Source organism: Aphelocoma coerulescens (genome assembly GCF_041296385.1).
Source record: "Aphelocoma coerulescens isolate FSJ_1873_10779 chromosome W unlocalized genomic scaffold, UR_Acoe_1.0 ChrW_unloc_scaf_3, whole genome shotgun sequence".
Classification (NCBI taxonomy): Eukaryota; Metazoa; Chordata; class Aves; order Passeriformes; family Corvidae; genus Aphelocoma; species Aphelocoma coerulescens.
Window position 1 is genome coordinate 103706 of NW_027184082.1, and position 25868 is coordinate 129573.

At 38.5% G+C, this 25868-nt stretch overlaps 1 protein-coding gene across 2 annotated transcripts; it reads left to right on the top strand.

The window, feature by feature from the left end:
• LOC138102878 (centromere protein K-like) lies at positions 1-24127 on the top strand. 2 transcript variants are annotated; one of them, XM_069000645.1, is made up of 10 exons: positions 8-160; positions 2153-2251; positions 4307-4363; positions 8647-8719; positions 13615-13661; positions 16541-16623; positions 16737-16835; positions 17113-17254; positions 20800-20853; positions 23149-24127. In XM_069000645.1, exons 1-10 carry the CDS (start codon positions 158-160, stop codon positions 23305-23307), a joined length of 816 nt encoding a protein of 271 aa, XP_068856746.1. In that variant the 5' UTR covers positions 8-157; the 3' UTR covers positions 23308-24127. The 2 variants fall into 2 exon arrangements, with proteins under 2 accessions (XP_068856748.1, XP_068856746.1); XM_069000647.1 differs by lacking the exon at positions 16737-16835 and having other exon boundaries at positions 1-160.
• The last annotated feature ends 1741 nt before the right edge of the window (positions 24128-25868 follow it).

Consider the following 25868-nt stretch of genomic DNA (forward strand, 5'->3'; position numbering starts at 1 on the left):
GCCGCCGAATCCCCACCGCCCGCCACCGCCTCCTGCTGCTTTCGCTTGCGCTCGGGCTCGGCGGACGCCGTGATGCTGACGTCACAGCTGTGCGCCGCGCCGCGCCGGGCGCTCTGCGAGTAACTTAGGCGCTGGGAGCAAACGGCGGGAAGCGGCCATGGTAGTAACGGGCGGGAATGGGGGGCGGGAGTATCCCGGGTGGGTCCCGGCGCATCCCGGGTGGGTCCCGGCGCATCCCGGGTGGGTCCCGGCGCTCGGGGGGATCCTGGCGTTTTGATACCCTGGGGCTGGGGGGGGGGGAGGCTCTCGACCGCTGGGGCCGCGGAGCTCCTTTGTAGGGAGGGTGCTGGCTTCCCGGCTGGGAAGGGGCGATGTTCATCCCTCGCCTGTGAGCGGGGATGTCCTGCCTCACGTCCTCCCGCCGCTGTTGTGTTGCAGGGGTTCGTGTAGGGGGCGCGGGAGCTCTCTGTCTCACCGCTTTCGCGATGTTATTTGTACCCTGCCTATGTTTTGCTTCCCACGGTGCCTTCGTGTCTCTTTCACAGACCCGCTGTCAGTTTCCTCTCCCCTCTCGTCTTCCCGCAATTGGTGATGGAGTTTTTTCTGGCTTTCTCTTCAGAGTTTTATTTCATACAATGCTTTCATGGTGATGAACTGTATTATTGTAGGGCACACAGCACACAGGGGGAATAGTTTTTTATCCCACTCCAAGACCCCTTTCAAATTGCCATAGCCTGGGGTTCTTTTTCTCCCACTCCTTTTTTTCTTCTGCCTCCCCACTATCCCCCCAGACCCTCTTTGTTTACCTCCTTTTAACAGTTTTTTTTTTGTCTGAGGAAAAACTAAGAATGCTTTGTTTCTTTCTTAGTTTCTTCTGGGCGGTGTTTGCTGGAGGCATTTCAGAAGTCTTAATAAATTATGTGAACTGCTTCTGTTTTATATTATGGAGACATTCCCAGACTCTTTAGAAGATAATGATTTTCCTTTGCAAAAACTATGCTCATTAGTTCTTAAAAGATTATGGTAACCTACATTTTGTAGTGTTCCGTTTTTAATTATGGATGCAACAAGTTTTCCAGGAAGACTTAGTAGAAGTATTGGCTACCTCTGAGTTCTCTAGTGTAATTCCAGCATTCATTGAGATATTCTGGTTTTCTTTCCTCATCCACTTTACTATGAGGTACTTGAACTTTGGAAGTACTAGTTGAATATTTTACTCCTTTTAAATTGGGTTTTTGACATAATTTTCTCTGATGCTGTGTTTTTGTTCTGAAAAAGAACAAAAGATTGAGTTAGTAATTTGTGCATCATTAAGAAGGTGGAGAGGTGTAATTCTTCTTTAGATCTTTATCTATTTTTAATGTTTCTATTTAATCTCAATCTGTTTGGTGGGCTTAGTGATCCACTAAGGTATTTTTAAAGGCTTCCTGCATCTGGTACATCTAGCCTGTTTGTTGTTGTCCCTTCTTATTTTTCCCCTTTTAATTGCTGATGTCATTCAGGTATCTCTTAATTGAGATAACTAGGATTAAATTTCTGAATTTGTATGTGTTTCTTTCTGACCCAACAGTTTCTCAAAGTTTTTAATTTAACTTGGGTTGATTTTTCTTTTGGCTGTCCAGATGCCCTCTTTCCTTTGTTGTCTGTATATCTTTCAGGTTCTTTTGTTTGTTTTTCTAGTAACTTTGAGGATGCTTAATTTGTTAATTATAAATATTCTGAATTCAAATGAAGGAGAAATAGATTAGTACATTTATTGACAGAGCAGAAGTAACTGCTTAAAAAGTTTGCAGATATATAGAGGTAGAGTGTGTCTTTGTAGATGTGAGATTCTCTTATTGTTTCTATATTAAAGTTGTTGGAAAATAAAAAAAAGCCATTGCAGATAATCAAAGCAGTTATGAAAATTTAGCACTTGTCATTCGTTTTAAAAGTAAATTATTAGTGTCTTCTTATTTTACTTAGTTATATAGTTAGCTGATTTTACTTAATGACTGGGTGCTTTCTAGAACTACAGGGGAGTTAGCTAAAAGCTTTGGATTAAGGGAGTTTGTTCTGTTACGTAGTTGATCTGAAGTGGCAGATATGATTTGGTAACCGATATCAGTTATTGTAGATCTACATGGTAACTGTTCGATTTGCTTGTTAATAGGCTGAATGCTTATCAGAAATCGCTGACGCAGGTGGTCCTGTAGATGCCAAGGAAGAACTCCTGGAGGAATGTGAGAGTATTTGGAAGCAGATGGAAGAGGTATGTAAATATAATTGATAGACCAGATTTATTATAAACCTTTTTCAGAATTATTTTATTCACCAGATGCTTGCCCCAATCCCTCCAAATAAACCATTTCAATAAAACCAAACCAACAAACAAACACACCCCCCCTCCCCCCCCAAAAAACCCCACCAATAAAAAACAAACCAACCAAAAAAAAACCCCAAACAATCAAAAGATAAACAAAACAACAAAAAAAAAGAAAAAAAATGTTCAGAAAGGTCAAAGGTAGAAGTGCTGGCAGGGGTGAAGAACGCCTTGTAGTGTCAATGTGCTGATGTTATGAGTTAGTAGCATTGGAGCATATGTTAAAATTTTGGAAAATTAAACTATTTACTTCTGTTGTGGTAGTACCAGCATACTGAGACCCTTCTCTCTTTAGTCTCACAAAAGATGGGATTCCAGTTCACATGTACTTTGGCTCTTAAAGGAGAGAGAGAATAGGGAAGAGAGAGAGGCAGAGGAGGACAATGATGTTTGCATAGGCTTATGCAAACTGACAGTTACGTTGTCATGGTTAATATTTCTCCCGATACATGGTCCAGTATGCTAACAATAACACTTTAGGGCTGGTTATTTTTATTTACAGGATTCCCAGAAAAGATAAGCTTCTATCAGTTCTGAGGGAATACTGTTATTCCTTTAAGATTCTGCTGAGTCTGATGAAAAGTCATGTTCTAAATTATAATTTCAGGGTCTTAATCACTTCACTCAATTTTGTATGGTACTTGCATGCTATTTACTTGAGTTCTGAGTTGTAGGTTCACAGTATTAAAATATCAGAAACTGAAGTAAAAGTACTTCCAAACTTAAAGTAGAACAAAGTACAGACAACTCAGTGCAGTAATTTTACAGAATTTGATTCAAAAAGACTAACATGACTTTATTTCTTGTTGAGTATTTGGGTAAGTTTGCATGTAACAAGTGGCGGGCAATTCTATGTCTAAGTTTCTGAACTTTTGTTTGGCACTGTTTCAGAGGACCTGAACTTTCTTTCAAATTTTCAAATTAGAAGGTAAATTTGAATGTTTACTATTTTGAATTTAATTGAAAATATTTGTTATCTTGTATCTCATTCCCACCATGCCCACAATAATACAGGAAGTGATGTGTTATTTTTGGAAGTTGATAAAAACAGTAGGATTTTCATTACTTTGATTTTCCATGCTGGATGCACTGATGTTTCAGCAAAAGGTTTAAACTAATAGTCTTTTAATTAGCTCTTAGGTTATATGGTTACATGTAATGTTCCAATGATTGTATGTCATCATGAGCAGTTTTTGTGGGAGAAATCCTATATAGTGTTCTGGTATCCAAACGTTAACAGCAAGGTTTCCAAAGTACTGCTTAGTAGTTCTGCTGTTTAGTAGAATACATCCTGCCTTGTCATAGGGCAGGTTAAATTGGTGACGGGAAAAAAAAGAGAGTTTAGCAAGTATCTCCTGTTTATGCTTTGGATATTTGTGGTGGCCTGAATTTCAGACTGTATATATATCCCATTGCAGTCATGGGAGCTGATGTAGTGTACTCCCAAAAATAAGACTACTTCTGAATTGTACAGTATACTGCCCTAAATTACTTAAAACTAAAAATGTGTACTATAATGTGATTGCTCTTCTTGGAGATCCAGAAGAGTAGCAGAAAGTGTGTTAACTTCTCAGTAGCTTCCCTGTTCAGCCTTGTCCATGACTCTTCCCAATTTCTCATGTTCTTTCTTCATCTGTTCAATGCCTTTCCCCATATGAACTTCTCCCTCGTAACTTGCCTTTTTACTCAAATGATGCATTTTTCTTTAGCTGCTACTTTTCTACTTCTTGGTTAATTAAGTTCTACTTTACTGTGCTATGATTTCAAAATATTTCTTAATTTGCCCTTCTGGGTTAGGGTATAAGGGATGTGGTAGGATCTAAGTTAAAGTTATTTTATTCCTATATTTAAAAAGTTCTGTTTAAATTTCTAAGAATTGTGCTTTTTCTTACAAAAGAGAAGAGTAAACAAACTTTCTTTGTGTTTTATTTGTTTTCTACCAAGTGTCAGAGAAAGCTAATGCTTCTAGGAAAAGACACACTGCTGCAATCAGATGCCAAGGTAAGACAGTGTTTTTTTTTAAAATATTTAATTTTCTGTTAAGACCATAGAATCACAGAATGGCTTGGGTTAGAAAGGACCTTAAAGATCATCTAGTTCTAACCCCTCTGGCATAGGTAGAGACACCTTCCTCTGGATCAGGTTGCTCAAAGCCCCATCCAACCTGGCTTTGAACCCTTCTAGGGATGGGGCATCTGCAGCTTCTCTGGGCAATCTGTTCCAGTGTCTCTGTGCTTACACAATAAAAGAGTTTCTTCCTACTATCTAATCTAAACCTGCCCTCTGTCAGTTTAAGGCCATTTTCCCTTGTCCTATCACTACATGTGCTTGTAAACAGTCCCTCTCCTTTCTTTTAGGCCCCATTCAGGTACTGGAAGGTGCTATAAGGTCTCCCTGGAGCCTTCTCCAGGCTGAACAACCTCAATTCTCCTCACCTGTCTTTATAGGAGAGGTGTTCCAGCCCTGCAGTCATCTTTGTGGTTCTCCTTCAGACTTACTTGAGGAAGTTCACATCCTTCTTATGTTGGGGACCCCAGAACTGGATGCAGCATTCCAGGTGGGGGTCTCACTAGAGTAGAGGGGCAGAATCCCCACCCTTGACCTGCTGGCCATGCTGCTTTTGATGCAGAGATTATGATTGGCTTTCTGGGCTGCAAGTGCATGTGTCCAACTTCTCATCCACCAGGATCCTGAAGTCTTTCTTGTCAGGGCTGCTCTCAGTCAGCCTGTATTGATGCTGGGGATTGCCCTGACCCAGGTACAGAACCTTGTGCTTGGTCTTGTTGAACTTCATGAGTTTCATACTAGCCCATCTCTCAAGCCTGTCCAGGTCCCTCTGGATGCCATCCCTTCCCTGCAGCGTGTCACTGCCCCACACAGCCTGGTGCTGTCAGTGAACTTGCTGAGGGTGCCCTTGATCCTTCTGTCCATGTCACTGACAGACGTTACACAGTGCCTGTCTCAGAAACAAGGCCTAGGGAACGGCATCTCATCACTGATCTCCGCCTGGATGCTGAACTGTTGACTGCACCTCTGAGTGTGACCATCCAGCCAATTCCTTACCCACTGAGTGGTCTGTCCATAAAATTTGTGTCTCTCCAGTTTAGTGACAAGGATGTTGTTCCAGACAGTGTCAAATGCTTTGCACAACTCCCAAATAGATGACATCAGTAGCTCTTCCCTTATCCACCAATGCTGTAATCCTGTTATAGGAGTGTCATAGGTTAGCAAGCATAGTCCCGGAAGGGATGTCCTTGCTGAGGGGTGCTTACAGCTTCCTCTGGGACCTGATAGAACCTATCAGGTGGCCAGTTTGAATATGGACAATTCTTTAAGCCACTTAAAGTTGTGACCGCCTCTGTGATACACACTTAAGAATAGACAAACTCCCCTCCCAAGCTCTCTCTCTCATTTCCGGCGCTGGGACAGGTGGCTGCGGGGCCCGTGTGGGGGCCAGTGGGCCCGGCTCAGGCCCTGCTCGGGCCAGGCCAGGCCTTGCCACGGCCATCCTGGAGTCGATGGACCTGTTCCATCTGTGGAACCCCCCCACTGCCTTGCCGTGGGCAGCCGGAGCGGCTCGGCTCCCCCCCCCCTCCACTGCGATAAGAAAAATTCAACATTCCAGCTGCAAAGCTGCAAGGCCGATGTGAGAGTAACCCTTTTATTGCTGTGAAGAGCTGAAAACCTGAGGGAAGAGAGAGAGGAGATGCTTAAAGCTGAAATTCTGTTGTGAAGCTATGATATATCAGAGTATCCCGTTGTAATTTCATGAAGATCTGGGGGGTGGAGTGTTCAACTCGTGAGCAAAAGCACCTGCGCTGAGATAGGCAGATGCTGACGCAGCTGTAATTTCATGAGAAGTTTGGACAGGGAGAGATGGAAACGATGAGGACTTTTGCTCCAAACGGGAAAGGAGAAAACCTCAGTCCCTAGAGATGGACCAGATGAGGACTTTTGCTCCAAATGGGAAAGGAGAAACCTCAGTCCCTAGAGATGCTCCCAGAGATAGTCCTAACGATGAAGATGAGGAAGACCCTTTGCTCCCAGGGAAGGAGAAGGGCCTCTGGTTTTGTTTCTGAATGGCTCAACCTTAAAATTGTACCCCAAAAAACTTCAAGAGTGGACCCTCAAAAGCAGTTGTGGGAAAAGCTGCAAGTCAGGGGAAGGAACTCACATGTGAGCAGAGAGACTCCTCTTCCTAAATGGACTGAACAATATTTGGAAGTGGGCGGCTGTCTCGTTGTGATAATGTTTTCATAGCACGAGCAAGAAGAGACTTCTCTTTCTAAATGGACTGAACAAGGTTATTATGGAAGTGGTAACAGACTGAACATCTTAAGGGTTGTCTTTACATTGTCAGTGGGAGAAGGGAGGAAGGTGGGGGGAGGAGGAGAAGTGTTCTGAAGGTGGTATAAATTTTTTTTTCTTCTTTTAGGTCTGTTAATAAACTTCTTTATATCCTTTCAAGTTTGGTGCCTGCTTTGCATTTCTCCTAATTCTTATCTCACAGAAGATAAACAGTAATGAGTATTTTGGACCAAACCACTACAAGGAGGCCACCAAATTTGTCAGGCGTGATTTTCCCTTCAAGTCCTGTTGCTTAACACCAATTGCCTCTTAATTTTCCACTTGCCTTAGCATAATTTGAGGAGGATCTGCTCCATGGTCTTGCTCGGCACAGATGTGAGAATGACCACTCTGTAGTTCCTGGATCTTTCTTTATCTCTTTTTAATAATACGGTTGTATGTCTCCTTTTCCAGTCAGTGGGATCTTCACCAGACTGCCATGACTTTTCAAATATGATGGATAGTGGCTTTGCTACTTCACCTGCCAGTTCCTGCAGGTGCATCTGTGGTGGGTTTGATCCTATCTGCCCACCAGGTGCCCACCTTAGCTCTTCACCACTCCCCTCCTCATCTGGACAGGGGAGAGGAAATATAACTGAAGCCACATGGATCGAGATAAGGACAGATTTTCTCTTACTAACTTTGAAAAATGCAACTAATAAATGACTAACAAAGGCAGCAAAATGGGAGGAGAGGGGGTGTAACTTCAATACCTATTTGGACTATTTCCTAACCAGTGCATATATAATTTCTTCTTGTTAAATGTCATTGTTATGCTGCCTCTCACAGCATCCTTCTGGACATCTGCCCATCTGTGGGATGAGCAGGTTCATGGTGTGCTGGGTGAAGACCTGGCTGAAGGGCAGAGCTCAGAGGGGTGCAGTGACTGGGGCTGCATCTGGCTGGTGACCAGCCACCAGCAGTGTTCCTCAGGGTGCAGTTCTAGGGCCAGTTCTGTTCCATGTGTTCATCAGTGATTTGGATGAAGGACTGGAATCCACCATGGGCAAGCTGGCTGATGACTCCAAACTGTACCAGTGCTGTTGACGCTCTTGAGGGACAAGAAGCCTTGCAGAGGGATCTAGCTGGCTTAGAACATTGGGCAGTCATCAATGGCATGACATTTAATAACAATAAATGATGGATTCTGCATCTAGGACTTGAGAGCAATGCTGGGCACAAGGATAAAGCAGGAAAGGAGTGGCTGTTGGGCAGCCCTGCAGGAAGGGATCTGAGGGTGCTGGTTGACAGCAGCTCAGTGTGAGCCCTCAGTGTGCCCTGGCAGCTCAGAGGGCAAACAGCATCCCGGGAGCTTGAGCATGGCACTGCCAGTGACAAAAGAGGGATTATCCCACTGTATTCAGTGCTGTGCAGCCTCACCTGGAGTGCTCAGGGCAGTTCTGCACCCCACAATTTTAAGAAGGTTGTGAAGGTCCTTGAGTGCATCCAGAGGAGGGCAACAAAGCTGTTGAGAGGGCTGGAAGGCCATGTCCTGTGAGGAACTGCTGAGGACTTTGGGCGTCTCTACTTTGTAGAGAAGGAGCTGAGGGGTTACCTGCTTCCTCTGCTGCTTCCTCAGGGATATCTTCTCTCTGATACCCAGTGATATTATGTGTGGGAATGGTTCAAAAATATGCGAGGGGAGGTTCAGAGATGACATTAGAAAGCATTTCTTTACTTATATGAACCTTCCTCTGAAGGACCTTCACAACTCTGCCAACTCTGACTCCTTCTCATTTTCCCCTTTGAAAAAATAATAGAAACATTTCTTGATCCCTGCGAATGACTGTAAAGTATTTTAAGGAATTAGTGTTCTGCTGTAATAGATGCTCTTTTGCTTTCTACTGTATCAACTTAATAATTTCTGTCCTGTTCTACCTCATTTTATGCCAATGCAACTCAACACACTTCAAGCGATGTTTCTTCTCGTTACACAGCTTTCCTTGTTAATGCTGCGATGGAAAGCTTTAACAGTAGAACATCGTCAGTGGCAAGTGCAAAATCCTGAAAGTAAGTAACTGTTTCCCTGTAAAGGGTGCTTATATAAACTTCTGCAGAGTTTCTTTCATCTAGGCCATGGGTATACTGAATGTCTGCTGATTGTACGTTCATTTTATAACTACTTAAAAATTGAAATAACTAAAAAAAAAGCAGCATGTATGGTTTATTTCTTCATTAATTTTGTCACTTTAGTTCTAAGTTGACTTGAAATTAAAAGTGAATTCCACTGTAACTTAGTTGTATGATTATGTACAAATAAATGCATGATTAATACCACCATTCATCAGTCAGCTGAATGGAAAAACAACTATTAGCAGATCTCCTAACCAAATAAGAAAAGTTCATTGTATTGTTACCCACCATATTCTTTTCTGTCTGATTGTTTTTTCTCCATCTTTCATTTGTATTTCCTTTTTAGAACAGAACTACTTTGGCAAATAATATTGTCTTCATTTTATCTTTTAAGAAACTGATACATTTTTCATCTTTGCAAGTATTTCTAATAAGCTAACAATAATTGGCCTAGATGTATTTTTAACCATGCATCCTCTGATTTTTTTAAATCAATATTTTACAAAGGTATGTTGTTTTATGATGTGCTAGTTGAAAGTTAGACTTTTAGTGCAAAGCCCATTACACTGTAGTAAAATACCTATTTTGAATTAACAGGGTGTCTTGGGGTGACCTTATGATGTGTATCCCATATCGCTGCCTATGCCCAGAAATTAATTTTTGTGCCTTTCTATGCCTCTGGACTAAGCCTGAGAGGGGGAAGGAAAAAAACTGAGCAAAACTTTCTCAAAGCAGTTTGCAGCTTGTTCAAGGTCACATAAAGATAGCAGGTTTTTTTTTCCCAGCTGCGGCAGGGGAGCAAGGGAGCACCCGGCTTGCGGCTTTCCAGTCAGCTTTTGGCCAGTTTTTTTCCAGTTTCTTGTTCTCCGGAGAGAGAGACTGAGAGTTGAACTTTTCCTTCTCTGGAATTTCGGATTTGCTCCCTTTTCTACTGGACTGCTTGATTGCTGTAACATCAGAGCACATCGGGAGGACTTTCCATCGGGCACAGAGGGCCTGGCCCCGGGCCAAGCCCCAGCTCCGAGGAGACCAAAGGGAGGACTCTTAACACTTTCCCAGGTTTTTTCCTCTACAGCGAAAGATTTTACCATTTAACATTATTTTCCTTTCCCGTGTGTTTGGTAAATAAATAGTTTTATCTTCTTCACTTTCCTTCGAGGAAAATTTATTTTTTCCCGAACCTGGTGGGGGAGGGGTGGTTGTGCCTTCTCTCAGAGGATATATTTCTAAATTTGGCCAAACCGGAACACAGGGATTGGAGATTTCAGGTCAAGATAAAGTGGTAAGAGACACTAGAATTTTTAATCAACAGGAATCCAGAATGCTTACTGATCCTGAGAAGCACAAACCACTGAGACTAGTGGTAGTTCTTATATTTGTTAGGCATTATCAGTCAAAAGGTATGAATTCCTCAGTTCTTCAAAATTCTCTTTGTACATAAGCATAAGTGCTGGCTGATTTCACACTCTTGCAAGGCTGATGTGGCCAGACACTGGCAATAAAAGTGTTCAGGATCTAAGTGTGAGTAAAGTAATCTTTGTTTTCAGATGTCCCATATGGAGATTCCTAAAACAGTTCCCACTACACTATCATTAATATTCTGGTAGTACTCCCAGTTATGTCTCCTGTCAAGGACCTGTTAGCACCTGTCAATCCAGTAAAACTTCTAGCCAATCTTTAAATTAATATATCGACTCATTTGAGTATTTTTATGCCAATAGAGGCTTGGTTTTATAGTATTTGCAAAATTAGAGGAATGTGTTCTAGACAGCACATGGTGATTTCCAATGTTTTGTCATTTAGCCAAATGGAAATACCTTTTCAGATTAGAGGCAGTTCTCCAAATTCTTTCAAATTCTATATACTTGCTGCATATCACCATCGAATAAGAGACGCTGGGAAAAAAATATTTTTCTTTCTTATAAATAGGTATTTTTGCTCTATTAGAATAAATTCATAGTTCAGTGTTGTAAGCCTCACTCCAAGAACTGTCAACCTCCAATGTTGCTGAGGTATGTAGACCAAAGGCATGTCATTGAATGACTTTGGGACATACTGGTTCCTGGCCGCTGTTCATGAATAAGCTGCTGGTTTAAAGCAAATTAATTGAAAGCACCTAGTTTTTATCTGGGTAAAATACCTGGCCGTTATATTTCCTTACTAAAATATGTATATTTAACTTCAAGCTATTGGCTTAGAAATATCCTTGGCCTATTTTTTTTGGCTTGATGACTCGCTTTGTTCAACCATTTTTACTTATTCTCAGATGATAATATTTCTTATTCGAATCTTATTTTTGTAATAGAGAAATTATCTATTTATAATTAATACTTCACAGCCAAATTTTTGCCTTTTTTGGCTCCCTTTCCAGTGGAAGAAAAAAAAGTTGCTGCTAAGAATTTGAATATAGTTATGGTGCTTGTATGAAAACAAGGAGTCCACTTTGCTTATTTCTCCGTCTTGGCTTCTTTCTACCTACTATTTCTTTTGAAGGAGGAATTATTTAATTGAAAACATTGTCTGATTTTATCTAACTAGAAATAGCAGAAATACTGATTTCATACAATTTACTAATGGAGCATGAATGTCAGGCTGTCTTGTTGCTTTGGTTTCTGCTTTTAGTAGTGGCCAGTTCATTTCCTGTAAATGAGGGCCTGTCAGCATTTCAATCGTAAACCTTATTTTCAGAGGTTATAACTTGGCAATTCTGCATTTTTTTTGAGCACAATATTGGCAAACAGACTTGAATTCACGATGCAAATTTTATTTTTGTGAAGCTTTTACTTTAGTCTCTTTTTCATTCCCGCTTTCTGGTATTATTTAAGTAGCTCTAGATCTGCTAAATCAGCTGAATTAAAACTTTTTTAAAGGCACTTGGCTTATAAAAATAGAATTTAACTTTTGCCTTTGCAAAATAAGGAAGTGAAAGCAACCATATTTTAAACCATTTAAAGCAGTTGTCGTCTCTGCATAATTGCTGTTTTTCTTTGCAAAATAGCAGTATTCTGCCAAATAACTTTTTGTTTTATTTTAGTATGAGTTTCTGTGTAAACATGTGCATAGTAGTTGCTTTTACATTCCTAGCATCTGGTAGTATTTTGCTTCGTAATTGTACTGTGTATCACTGGGCAATTCTGTCTGATGTTTGACTTTTGCAAGTGTAGTGATTGTGAAAACAACTGAAAAAGATTTAACTGATAGTGGATTGAGCAACCCATGAGCAACCCATGAATTTACAGCAGCAGCTGGCATAAGTGTGTTGTCCCAAGGTTTTAGATCTGCATTGTTCCTTCACTAACTTATGGTTAGTGATTTCTTTTCCAGGAAGACAGGGCCTTCTATTCCGATACTCACGCAATGTGAACATTGAATGGGAAGTATGAGCTCAGGATTAGGTATCTAGAAATAAAGAAGTGTTATAAGGCAATTGTAGAAATTGATAATAATTGGTAAGGGAGGGCTTATAAAGATCATGTCAGCAGGAAGGGGCAGGGGGAAGAATTGTATGGGTTTTTTCAAATATGCCAATGAATGTGAATAAAAGTGCACCAATGAATTTTATCACATGTAGGTAGGATATTCATGTAAATAAACAAATCTTACTCTAATAAAGCACAGACCACTATCTCCCACAGCTCTTAAGCTTAATTTGGGAGCACAGTACTCAAGTTTTGTGTCAAGATGTAGGAACAGTAATTCTCTAAGTAAAAGGAATTTTATTGAAGCATTTAATATAGTGCATTTTTAAGTCAGTAGTTTTTCTGATTTTCATCTGAGAACAAACAGTGCTTTTAAAACTACTAATCTAAAGCTTCTTAAAATTTGTTGAGGCAAGTAATATAACATTACCAAAGAAAGTACTTTTCTGAATTTATTAAATCAACTGTATGTAGTTAGGAGATGTTTAATGCTGTCATGAGAGGGTTAAGGGTTTTCTTTTTGTTAAAGGCATTCTTTTATTTAAATAATTATTTGTAAGATTAGCGATTTCAAGCCCAAACTTGCACAAAAAAATCTGTCTTATAAAGATTGAAATCTGTTAGAATAGCTTTCATATATCTCCTGTTAGTGTATTGAAATAGTTTTAAAGAAGTCATGTTTATGCAGAAGCTGCAAGTTGACATGGATCTGAGAATTGACTGGAGTCTGTTGAATGCTGTAAAATACAAGAATTCCATTTTTATTCTGAAAATGCATGAGTCATAAATCACTGCATTTTGTAGAAGCATTCTGGGGAAACATTTCTATGTTCTTGAATTGTGCTTTGCTTTCCCTTAGATATTGCTGTTGCTCAGGGTTGGAGTTAGGGTATTGGCCTTGCTGGACCTTTAATCTCCCTATATATAGCTGTTCTTGTGAACAGTAAGAATGGTGACATGCTTCTGAAGTTATTAAAACTAAGTTCTGTAGTCCTGATCAAGCATTTGGGAGGCTGTTTAACAAGGAATTGGAAGACTGGAAGAATTTGATTGCCCACATTGGTAATGTTGTTTGAATGCCTTCTGCTGAAAAAATCAGGCTCAGTTGTCTTGAAGTATATAGAAATGTGGTGTTCATTCATTATGTACCTACACCAATGTACTTGGAGCTAGTTCAGTATAAAAAAATGACACACAAGCATTAACACTGCACTTTTTCCAGTGTAATTTAACTTGCTGAATAGTGTTAGTAGGTTAGCCCAGCAGGATACCACAGCATGTGGTTAAACTGCTGCTGACAGCCAAAATGTTTTTTAGAAGGTACAGAGATTTCTCTCTAGCCAAGCTGCTTTTCAGTATCAATAGACCTTTATCATCCAGTGCAAAAAATAACCAATTCATTTTATTTTTCAGTAATTTCTACCCATCCGGATGTACTGTTAGAATTAGGAAAAGAAGAGGTAAGTATTTTTGTTTGTAAGAGATAATAAAATTTTTGGGGGGAAAAAAGAAAATCAGTATATACAATTAGTGCATTTTCCTATGACCGTTCCTAGGGTGGACTACTGCTAAAATACTGTGTATTTTCCTTCAACCATTTTTGTTGTTCTAATGCTTTTTTTTTCCCTGTAGTATAACTAGTAAAATTACCTAGTTGTGATGAATGAGGTTTAAATTGACTTACTGCACAAGTCAGTGGGTAATGCACAATAGACAGTATTTTGCCTCTGGATACGCCATCTAATCGCAGTAGCTCAACAAACTCATCTGCATGCAACGAAAATGGTGTGATAATCAACATCCCTGCTACATTAATGCTCCAAGGCCTCACTCAGGATTGGAGTCCCATTGTGCTGGGTGCCACCAGGAGACAGAAGTCTTGTGCCAAGGAGAGTGATGACCATGCCTTGCAAAGATTTAGCTGTCATCTTTAACATCATGCAACAGGGCCCATTTCCAGGGCTGAAGCCTACACACTACTTTTCAAGATTACCTTCATTTAACATTGCACAAGTGCTTGGGCAAGAAGATCCACTCAGAATTGAGTGTTTCAAGATGATCCATGGCTGAATTTTAATTGCTAAGTGGACTCTGTCACAGAATGTCTGGAGTTGGAACGGACCTCTGGAGACAGAATCATAGGTTGGAAAAGACCTTTAAGATCCTCAAGTCCAACCATCCAAATCCACCACTAAACCCTGTCCCTGAGTGCCTCACAGGATTGTGTTGAGGTGGCTTTTGAATATCTTCTAAGAAGGAGACTCCACAGCCTCTCTGGGCAGCTTGTTACAGTGCTCAGTCACCCTCCAACAAAACAGTTTTTCCTAATTTTCAGATGGAACTTCCTGTATTTTAGTTTGTGCCTGTTGCCCCTTGTCCTATCACTTGGCACCACTGAAAAGAGCCTGACCCTATCCTTTGACACCTGCCTTTAAGATATTCGTGTGTATTTTTTTTTAACAAGAAGTTATAACATATTGCATTTCATACTTAATAAAAAATTATGTAATATTATGTGTTACAGGGAAAAGTCAGTTATCTTAGACATTGAGTTCTGTGGCAATAACTTGCAAGTAGTTTGTTGAATTCCTCCATTGGAAGAAAGAGCAAATCAAGAATGTCTTGTAGGTAACATTACACTATATTGATGGGACACAGGAATGCTATGTGACTTGAGAATATTCCTATGTCTAATGCTTTCTAGTATCACTCACAACAGCAAACTCAACTGCTGTTTGTTAAGAGTCACTATCAAAAAGTTGTTAGATTACACACTTTGATTTGCCTGTATAGATATGGCATGTTGGTCTGATGTTTGAGGATTCCAGGTTTTTTTCAGATGTATATATGGAGCATATTTGCTTCTGTAGCATATTTTCAGAATTTTTATTTCTTTGAGCTAAATTCTCAAGTGCTCCTATTTTGTATGGAAGCAGAAAAAATACATCCAAGTCATAGGCTTATAATAGAAAAAGCAGAAACTGTTAGAAACTTTATTATGTAGAAGAACATAGTGCTCTAACAGGGGCCTCATCAACTGAAACAAGTATCTGAAGAGGATGGAGCCAAGCTCTTCTTGGTGATGCCAAGCAATAGGACAAGAGGCAATGGGATGCACAAGAACATCAGGAAGAGCTTCTTCACTCTGCACTGGAACAGGTTGCCCAGAGAGGTTGTGGAGTCTCCCTCACTGGAGTTCCTCAAGAACTGTCTGGATGCAACCTGTGCCACGTGCTCTTGGATGACCCTGCTTGAGTAGGGAGGTTGGACCAGATGACCCACTGTGGTCCCACACAATGGTTAAGGAAACTTCCCTGTCCAACAATCCAGGAGCCACTGTGTCAGTCACTAGGCCCATTTGCAGATACACACCCCACGCTCACACAGTCGGATCAGGTTTCCTTACCAGCTCAACTCCAGGTCTCCTTCTTCCCTTAGGCTCACACATCCCGATCCTTAAAATAATTTAATTGTGGCATAATAACAAAATGACAGCTTGAGCTGGGTGCCTCTGAGGAGGGACCCAGAACAAAGGAATTTTATACCCTCAAAGCCAAAAGGCTTTTATACCCTCACAGTGTAAACATGGAAAAGTCCAGGTGTCATCAACCATGTCTCAATGTCCCCTCACCTGGCAGGGCCACAGGTCCCCGGGCCCCTTGTTCTGCAAAGAGTTGGCAGTTCATGGCCTCTTTCCAGGGGTTCTTGCCAGAGCTCAAGCCAGAGCTCAACCTGCAGCTCCCACTGCAGCTGCACCCTGAGCTACCTGCTCTGAATGTGTTCCTCAACACAGCCTTACCCATTCTGTGATTCTGTAATGAAAGACCCAGCCCACTGAGAGTCCACTGTTCCCTAGATTCAGCAATGCCTATAGCTTATGACTACAGTAGTTTTATTTGTACATATTTCCTGTCCCAGATATGTCCTTAGCACTGAGGGTCATTTAATTCATGGATGCAGTTAGTCTTCCTTTGCAGCATCTTCATTTTCTACACATTTTATGTTGGTACAGTTAGTAAGGATTCCTTCTTGCCAGCAGCTGCAGTCATTTAGACAATAGACCCCCGGTGCTGTAGACGTTTTCTCGTCAGTTGTTCATCAGCTGAGCAGTTCATGTGTGTGCTCCACAATCTGCTTCAAGCTCTGTAAGCTTCGACACTAATGAGCAACTGGTTACAGTGACATTTTGAATAGCTCCTGCATTTTAAACTGGATTTTAATGTTTATTAAGAAATTGCAGATGATTTTGTCCCTCTTTATCAGATTTACAGATGTAGCCTTACATAGAGCAGATACTGGGCTACCTGCAAAAAGTAGTTTAATTTCTATTTTTTTATAGTTGCAGAAAATAAAAAGTGATCTTGAAATGGTGCTGTCAACAGTTCAGTTAAAGAATAAAAAGCTGCAAGAAGATCTGGAAAGGTAATACAATAATTTGGATTTAGGAATGCTGTAAGCTTTTTTTAATTTTTTTTTTGACTGCCCAGGGAAACTATTTATCTTTTGTGCCATTTCCTACTTTTCATGTTTCAAAGAGAACAGCAGTGGTGTGAGGAACAGGAACAGATACTAGATACTTATAGTAAAGCTGAAGAAGAGATAAAAACCCAAGTTGAACAACCTTCCACAGAAAGGTATTTCTACATTTTCGAGTTATAAATTGAAGAATTTAAATATCGAGAAGAGCAAATGAGCAACAAAACTCTTAAAATGTATTCCTTGTTTTGTTTAATAGATCAAATAATTGCTCAGTAATCTATATTTGAAACATGGAAGTAATGCTGCTGTATCCTGTGATCAAAAATGTTGAATTTATAATAATAGAGAATAAGTGGGGATTTTTTTACTTATAAAGGACTTTTTAATTACTTCATTTGATCCCATGTTCTATTGCTATGTTTTTACTATTAGTTTGAAAATGAGAGGATTTGATGAACTGAAAAATAAAATAATTAAATTAAAGACCTATAAGAAAGAACTTTTGAGTGCTTTGGGTGAATTCCTGGATGAACATTTTCCCCCTCCAGAGAAAGGTGAAAATACTAAAAACAAGGTAAGGCTTTTCTTTACCTATTAAATTTGAAATGTTCAATTTATATTTATTTAGATGCAATATCTGTTTAAAGTCACTACCATTGAATCTGCAGTTGTATTTTGAAATAAGCATAGTTCTTACAGTTGATCCTCTAGGTTTCATTTCTATTTTTTAGGTTGTTTTATATTGTTTAAGGCTGTTTCCAGCTGGATATTTTCTTTTCTTAATGCATATATCCTTTACCCAATGAGATGCATAGCAATGTATTGTATTTCTTACTGAACTGCAAGCTATGCCAATTTTGGAAATGGTGTGGGGTTCAGTCCAAATTGACTCATTTTCTTTTTTACTTGACTGGGCAAGTAGATTCCTATTTTCCTTGGCAAAGCAAATTTTAATTGTCTAAAAATGTTTTTGGAACAATAAGGAAAAGTGTTTATAGCATAGTTTGGAATGTTAACCATCAGATTTTGTTCAGGAAAACTGGGTCAAAAATTATCTTAAAACTTCAGGGAAAATAGGCAGCCAGGGAGTATTTTGCATAATAAATTCAAAGTGTGCAGTAAAAATAAAACTATTACCATTACTATTTGATAGATACAAAAAAGCTATGAAAAAAGGCAGAGCTTGATTTTGATTTCAGGCACACTTAACATTACAGAAGTAGAAACGATTTCTTTAATCCAGTTCCCTGTTATTTCAGATAACTACATAATATAATTTCTTTATCGTTGAGCTTCATTTTAGAACAAATAATTTTTTCTACTACTGTTTCTACTGTGTTTTTTTCTTCTAGTACTTCAGTACTATGGTTAGAAACTGTCTCATAGCTTCCAGTCTAAATTTATCCATGTCTAACACAGATCCACTGGTATTCTTACACCAGAATTTTCCTTAGAATAGCTCTGTTTCTTTCTTGCGTTTATTGCCCCTGATATATTTATAGGCAGCAAGCTCATACCCTCTCTTTCTTTGTTTTGCTAATTGAACTAGCAATGCCTTTATGTTCTCCTGTAAGATAGTATTTTTCAATTCCCTAACGTATCGTAGTAATACCCATTTTCTATGTGTTTTCACTTGGATTCATCTTTTTTGCAACCTGCTAAGAAACAATATTATAAACAAAACTACTAGCTCATACCCATCACCAAAGCAACTAATTACACTCTTGTCTTTTTCTGTCTGTAATTTGCAGCTAATGAATCCTGAGCTTTAAAAAAAAAAAAATCTTGGTTTTGCACATAAAAATATCGAATGGAGATGTCAAGACATGATGTCCATTTTCAAAGTATTTAAACATCTTATTTTGTTGAATCTTAGTTTTTTCTGCATACCCATGCGTTTGTTTCCTGCTGTTAGCAAATATGACATTTTGCTCTCAGTCTCTCCAGTTTAGAAACAAGGATCTCATGTGGGACAGTGTCAAATGCTTTGCACAAGTCCAAGTAGACGATATCAGTTTCCCTTTTCCACAAACACTGTAACTCTGTTGGAGAAGGCCACTAAATTTGTTGGGTGCAATTGGTCTTTAATGAAGCCATGTTGGCTGTCACCAATCACTTAAACAAAAAAATGACTGATTTATTTCAACACAAGGTTTTATCTTCCCTTAGTCTAAATTTTATTTATGCATTTCCTGAACTCTTAAACACAGTTTGTTTTCTGACAAGTTTTTTTCTTTCTTTTCATGCTTTGTGAATTCATAGCTTTTCTATATCTTTTGACTCACTTGGATCACTTGGCTTAACTACAGATCCCCCCCTAATCTGCATCTAAGTGAATAATTGAGAAGGCAGGACAGCCAGCCATTTTTGCCTACATTGTTTTACTGAGTGTCAGAAATACACATTGTAATCACTGGCAATTAAATTTGCTGCTATGTTGATTCAGGAGAACCCCTTATTCACTTCTTTTATCAGCAGTGAGACTGGTTCAACAGTCTGACAGCACCGAACTCTGCACATCAATAATTTTGCTTCACTTTGTGGAGGCATCTTGTGTTCACAGTGGTTCTGTGTGAGGGCAAATGTGCAGGGTTGATGTCTGTAGGACATGGCTGCAGCATAGTCTGAACTGCTCCAAGCCTCACTGGTGTGGTTCCGCCCTCCTTTCACCTGGCACATGCATGTCAGATTGGGAGTGGGAGTGAAGACTGGGTCACAGCAGCTCAGGTTGGCTTCCATTGCCATGGCCCAACACCTTTAGTATAGGTAGTGACTGTAGTGACAATTATCTTGCATTTTAAATCTAGGATTAAAAAATACTCTTTTTTTCAAGATAATAATATGAAGAATCAGAGGTTGAGGAATATTGTTTATGCAAATTGTCTGATTGGAAGGGTGAAGAAGATGTCTTCCAGGCTAAATAATGAAATGCTGAGCATCCTGCTTAAAGTGACTTAATAAGCATTAATTGATCAGAGGTACTTATGGTATTAGTAGTAATTTTGACCAGGGAAACACATCAGTAGAGGCTGTGAAGTACCTTCATGTTTGCTCTAAGGAACTTTTTGCAGATAGTGTAGATTCTATTTCCTCAGCCGAGTATGAAGATAAAGGCACATAGATAGATGTTATTGGGCCGTAGCTCCAGGATTTGCAGAGTTTCCGTGGAGCAGGCTCTCCATAGAAGCTGAAACTTCTGACTCTCTGCAGGTGAGAATATTACAAACTGACTGGAAAAAAGGATTCAGGACTTTCCTTTTACATATTCTTCTTTTTTGCTTGTATTCTTCTTCTGTTCCAGAAGTGGAGTTTGTATAAGGTGCTGCACACCTGTTAATATCTTAGGACCTAAATTGACATATCCAACAGCAATGCTGAGAAAGCCAGTGGTATATTATCTCGTTTATTTTGTTGAAATTGAAGTGCATGGGAAAAAAGAATAAAACCAAAAAATTAAAGAATCAGGTTTACCGTGCAACAGTACAAGCAGATCCAGATTGCTGCCAAAGGAATCTCTATCACTTTATAGACAAATGGCTTGATTTGCTTGCTACAAAGGAAAACAAGTAATTTTCTAGTGATATTTTATCATTGCCTTTTTTTTCCACCCAAAGTCTTTAACTGTTCTATTTCTTAACCTTGATAATTTTTTTAGCTGAATGCAAAGCAAATAAGTATTCATTGTCAAGTCATGAAAAAATATTAAAGCACTATGAAATGAAGTCTTGAGTTGTGTCAAATTTGTATTCTAAACATTTATTTAAAGCTTATGTAAAATATTTTTTCCCCAACAAATCTTGTTCACAGAACCTTCTGTACTACATTATAAATGTGATCTACTTGGTTTTATTTAAATTAAAACAGATAGAAACATTATGATCACTTTAGATTAATCTCAATAATTCAAAAAATGTTACATTTGAAGCATAGGATTTTGAACTCGTAGATTTAAGTGCTACCTTGTATTTCTGTCAGGACTAAATCTAAGTAAAAGTTTTCATCTATTGAGTACTATGCAATCAAATAATTGTGTGATTATTTTACTTCATCAATTAACATTTTTCCTGACTGGTTTGGGGTTTTGTTAATTTGACTGGGAGGGGTTGGTTATCTTTCCAGAACTCTTCTACAGAGCCAGCTGTGGAACTGATAACAATACACGAAATTTTAGAGGTAAGATGTTTTTACTATGTAGAGATTTGAGGAATTTTTAAATACTCAGATGTAATAATGATGATGATGATAGTAATAATAATAATAGAGTGTTTATTTTAAAGATAAATTAACAGTATAGGGCATTAATATAGTTAATCTAGGATGATTACGAATGTTGTGTCTTCAAGAAGACTGCAGGGAGACACCTCATTGCAGCCTTCTAGTACTGAAAGGGGGCCTATAAAAAGAGCAACTTTTTACATGGGGGAATAGTTTTAAATTAAGAGAGATTTAGATAAGCTGTTGAGAAGAAATTCTTTGCTGTGAGGGTGCTGAGGCACAGAAACAGGTTGCCCAGAGAAGCTGTGGATGCCCCATCCCTGGCAGTGTTCAAAGCCAGGTTGGACGGGGCTTTGAGCAACCTTTGAGCAACCTGACCTAGTGGAAGGTGTCCCTGCACATGGCAGGGGGTTGGAACCAGATGATCTTTAAGGTACGTTCCAACCCAAACCATTCTATGAATCTAAATCAAGTTTCCTATTTTAATTCCTATCAAATTAAACCCCCAATTTTTACAGGAGGTGTGGCAATAATGTTCAGTTTAGGCTGGAGAATGGTTGTCTCTTATTTCTTGATTTTATAATGTTTAGTTCAAAGAAGTTTTATGCGCCTTAGTGGCTCATGTTAGGAGAGACAAATACTATGTTTAACAAAAAAAATTGGCCCGTTTCATGCTCTATTTTGTACTGTTTCAAGAAAAATATTTCTGAAATATACATTAACAGTTACAGAAGGACCAATTAATGTGTAGCCTCAGAAAGACCAATAGTCTTGTGTATTTACTGGATTATTAACTCATATGAAGAAATCAATTAATCCAATTCATGCATTCCTAATTGATTTTATAGGTATACAAGCATTGCTTCGTATGAATTTTTATTTTACAGTGCAATTTATAAATTTGAATTGCAAAGCATAATTTTCCTTCTTGTCTTAAATGTAGCGTTTGAAGTGAATTCTCCTGTTCCTCCTCCTTAGACAGTTCTAAACATCTATATGTAAGATGGCCCTGGGGAAAAAATTCTTTTATTGAGGCAAAACTTGACGGATAAAAACTTTCTGGTACTAAGATGCTCTTATCTGATCACTATCATATTGTTGTACTTTAATTTAAAGCCCAGGCTTTGAGTTTACATGATCAAAATCATTTTACATGCTTCACATATCTCAGCATACCCATTAATGCCAAATCAGGCAGAGCTTGAAAATAGATCAGAATTTAGAATAGCCACAGCCCTCATGGAACAAGAATTTTAAAGTTCTTCTAATGCTTTAAAATTGCTGATATTGTTAATCTCCTGAAAATGTGAACATATTCAAGTAATGTCTGACTTCCATTTGGAAGAACACACTATTTGAAAAATTCAGACTAATTTCAAATTTTAACTATCCTGACCTAAAGTGTCAATGTCCCTTACCCTTGTAATCTGGAAGGTTTTTCTTTGTTGAGTAGTGTGCTTCTCGCTTCAAGTCCCTGTTAAATTTGAAAATGTTTTCTTAGATACACATAAGAGTTGCAGCCATAAAGGCTATTTTGGAATATCAGGTGTCAGAAAAGACAAGTAAAAATTTGTCTAAAATAATGCATTTGGAGTAAATTCTCATAATTGGAAGTACAAAAGATATTAACTAGAACAATTCTTCAGAATTTTCTGAAAAAGAAGAACAGTTGTTTATTTGGGTCTTTTTTTTAGTAGCAGTGAGTTAAAAAAAGAAAAATCTGGTAGTAAAAGGATTTTGAGTTTGTCTTTAGCAGACAATATCTTGTACTTACTGAAATTGGGAAAGTATAACATTTAAAAGCTCTGAGTAGAAAGATGAAACATCTAGGATGAATAGAAAGAGCACCATGGAATGGGTAAGATTATTTAATCTGTAATGTGTGCAGTATTCCCCATGAGCAATATCATGAGGCCATGAACACGGTCTCCATGAACTGAAAAAGAATTACAAAATTGATTTTGTTTTTAACTCCGTTAACTAATTCTGTATTGAGATAAGGAATTTAGTCGATATTTATTCTGGATAAAAGGAGGATTCTGGTTCTAATTTTTTTACATTAAAAAAGATATTATGAAGTTAGTTGGAAGTCCTTTTCTTTACTTCTACTTTGAACAGCTCTTAATATTTCTTCTGTAGTCCTTTATTTCTTATATTGCCTACATTACAATAATTTGTATAAATTTGGTTAAAGGAGATAAAAAATCTAGCTGTTTTGTTAATTTCCTAAATCTTATCCTTTTGGTCTTCCAGATTCTGATAAACAAATTAATGACCACACCACATGACCCTTATGTAACAATCGATGAGTCATTTTGGCCACCTTATATTGAGCTGCTGCTGCGATATGGAATGGTCCTGAGGCACCCAGAAGATCCAAAGAGATTGCGCCTTGAAGCTTTTCACGAGTAGTGTGACGTACACGTGCACTTGTACACAAAACACCACCAGTACTCTTACTTCGGGGCTGGGACATACTTAGGTTTCATAGTAAGCTTTCTTAGCCATCAGTTCTTGTGCTTCAGTTTTATAGCAAGATTTGCATTGTGGAAGATTTTTTAAAGATGCTTAAAGATCTTAAAGATGCTTTTCTAAGATGCCAATTCATGTAATAGACAAAGATGTTTAACAGTCCTTTTTAAAAATCATACTTTCTGCATTGCTTTTATGGTTTAGATTTTTTAGATTGCTTGAAGTCTTCTCAATTTCCTTTAGTATTTTCTTGTATTCTGTAGAGGCAAAATTCAGAATAACACCACTCCTCCTGTACATGGTCTTGCAAACATCTGGAACTAACAGAGAGGTATCCTCTCAAGAATGTGTTATGCCTTGTTTCTTGGAGCCTTTGCAAACAAATTGATTGGCTTCAAGATAAACACTTAGGAAAGCTGACACATCTTTCTGTGCAAAGTGCAGCAGATGGTGAGTCTGCACCTTTCACTGCATGCTTCCAAAATTGCCCATACTGTGTTATGCTATATTGCCTTACAGTATCTGTCTTCACTTTTTCAGACCTTCTTTATCAAGGTTTTTAATGGGTCTCTGTTCTGTTGCTCTCTACAGCTTCTAAGTTATGTCAGTTGAGAGTTACCTTCTGACTCAATGCTGGCATTTTTTGTAATCTTAGTCTTTTCTGTAGCCATTGTGATTGTATTGTATTGAGTACAAAAATTCTACTCTTGCATATCTGTAGTGACTAAAACCTTGGAAAATAAACTTTGTCTTTTATTAATCGGATTGCAGTTTTTTATTGAGGTAGGAACTTTAGCGATTTTTCAGTTGATGGAAAAATGAAGTGTTGTATACAATCACTGAATGTTTTCGTGTGATGGTTTTTAGAATGGTGTTTATGTGATTTGATGTGATGACTTGTAAAGATGATGTAAGGACACATGGGAAAGGAAAGGGCAACCAATCTAATACAAGTTCCAATATAATTGCCCTTTTTAGACTAATGAAATAGTAAGCCAAAAAATCGTTCATCTTGTCTAGTTTTGAGTGATTAGGCATGGGTATAGACTGCAGTGTGTGGTGTTGTACATGAATATTGACTTCTTTTTGCTTCATACTACTTGTATAACTACCCTCCTGTTGTGGTTTAACCTCTCTTATTCACCCATGAGCTCTAGAGTCTGACTAATCTATACATTTATCTTACAGTGTTTTTAATTAAAAATTCAAATAGCTACATTTTTTGGCTTTGATTTATAGCGTTGTCTCTTTAGGGTTTTTTCTTCATTTCTGTTTAAATGCTTTGTATTCTGCTATCCTTTCACGTTATTATTAATACTGCTCAGATACTTCATTGACCCTGGATGACTGCTTCTGTCCTGACATTGATAAGAAGAAAAAATGTTAAACACTCAGTAGCCTCTTGTGTTTAAAAAGAAGAAAAATACCAACACATATCACCCGCCTCCCAAAACCAAAGCACTGAGAAAGAGATAGGATAGTCTATAAACAAGTGCTCTAAAGAAGATGCAATATTAATTCTTTTTCATACCAAAATCAAATCTCATCCAAGTAAAATACCAGAAGAGATTTAAAGGAAACTACCTCACATAAAGCTTTACATTAAATTATGAAACTCACTGCTATAAAATATGTTGTAAGATTGCATACAAACTTTCAAAAAAAGCTTGTTGAGTTCAGATTTGTGAGTGATTATGAAAGAAAATTGGTAGTCAACTGTTTCAGGAATCTCCATCCTACTAATTGTTGGACTTTGAGGAGATACACATAGATATTCCCTGAGATTTTCCTGCAGCTCCACAGTATCTTCCTGAGTTCTTTGAAGCCTTTCTGCATAGGCCCTGGATATGCTCAGAACCCAAAAGTTCAATGCAGTGCTTTTTCCTTAGGGTTGATTGAATCACTACAACAGAAGAAAAGCTGTAGAAAGAGATAATCCATTTTCTCTCATGGCCTAAAATGCATTGCCAGTTTTTTTAAAGAGAAGCTGGTTCAGACTGAAACAGAGTTAGCTGAAAGCTGTAGCTCCTAAAAAAATCCCAACAAGTAAATTGAAGCAAATCAAGGCAGTGATGAAGAACAGATCTTCCTTATGAAAAAAAAGCTGGGAGTAAGATCTTTCACCAGTACTTTCAACAACCAGGAAGGTTGGGAAGTACATTGAAAGAGTAATTTCTGAAGTTTTTCTCTCTGTGTATGTCTAATTAACAGTTGTTGGTTTGGAATTAACACCTCTGTTAAATGCTAATATTGGGGCTCTATGTGCATTCTGTGAAATTAGGATTTGTTTAGCTTTAGCTTAGCTGTCAATTTTTAACTCTACAAAGGTAATATCAAAAAAAGCCAGGATGTTAAATGAACATTGAGAGCTACCAAGTGTGAGTAAGATGAAAAACTGATCTATGAGCTGGCAGTGCATCCTTGTGGCCAAGAAGGCCAATGGTATCCCATTGGGTGCCATAGGAAGAGCAGTGCCAGCAGGTTGCTGAAGGTCACTCTGC

Excerpts from the sequence above, each read along its gene's own strand:
- LOC138102878 (XM_069000645.1), top strand. Across the intron at positions 16,624-16,736 it reads CTGCAAGAAGATCTGGAAAG|AGAACAGCAGTGGTGTGAGG; the intron begins GTAATACAATAA and ends CATGTTTCAAAG. Across the intron at positions 17,255-20,799 it reads GTGAAAATACTAAAAACAAG|AACTCTTCTACAGAGCCAGC; the intron begins GTAAGGCTTTTC and ends TTATCTTTCCAG.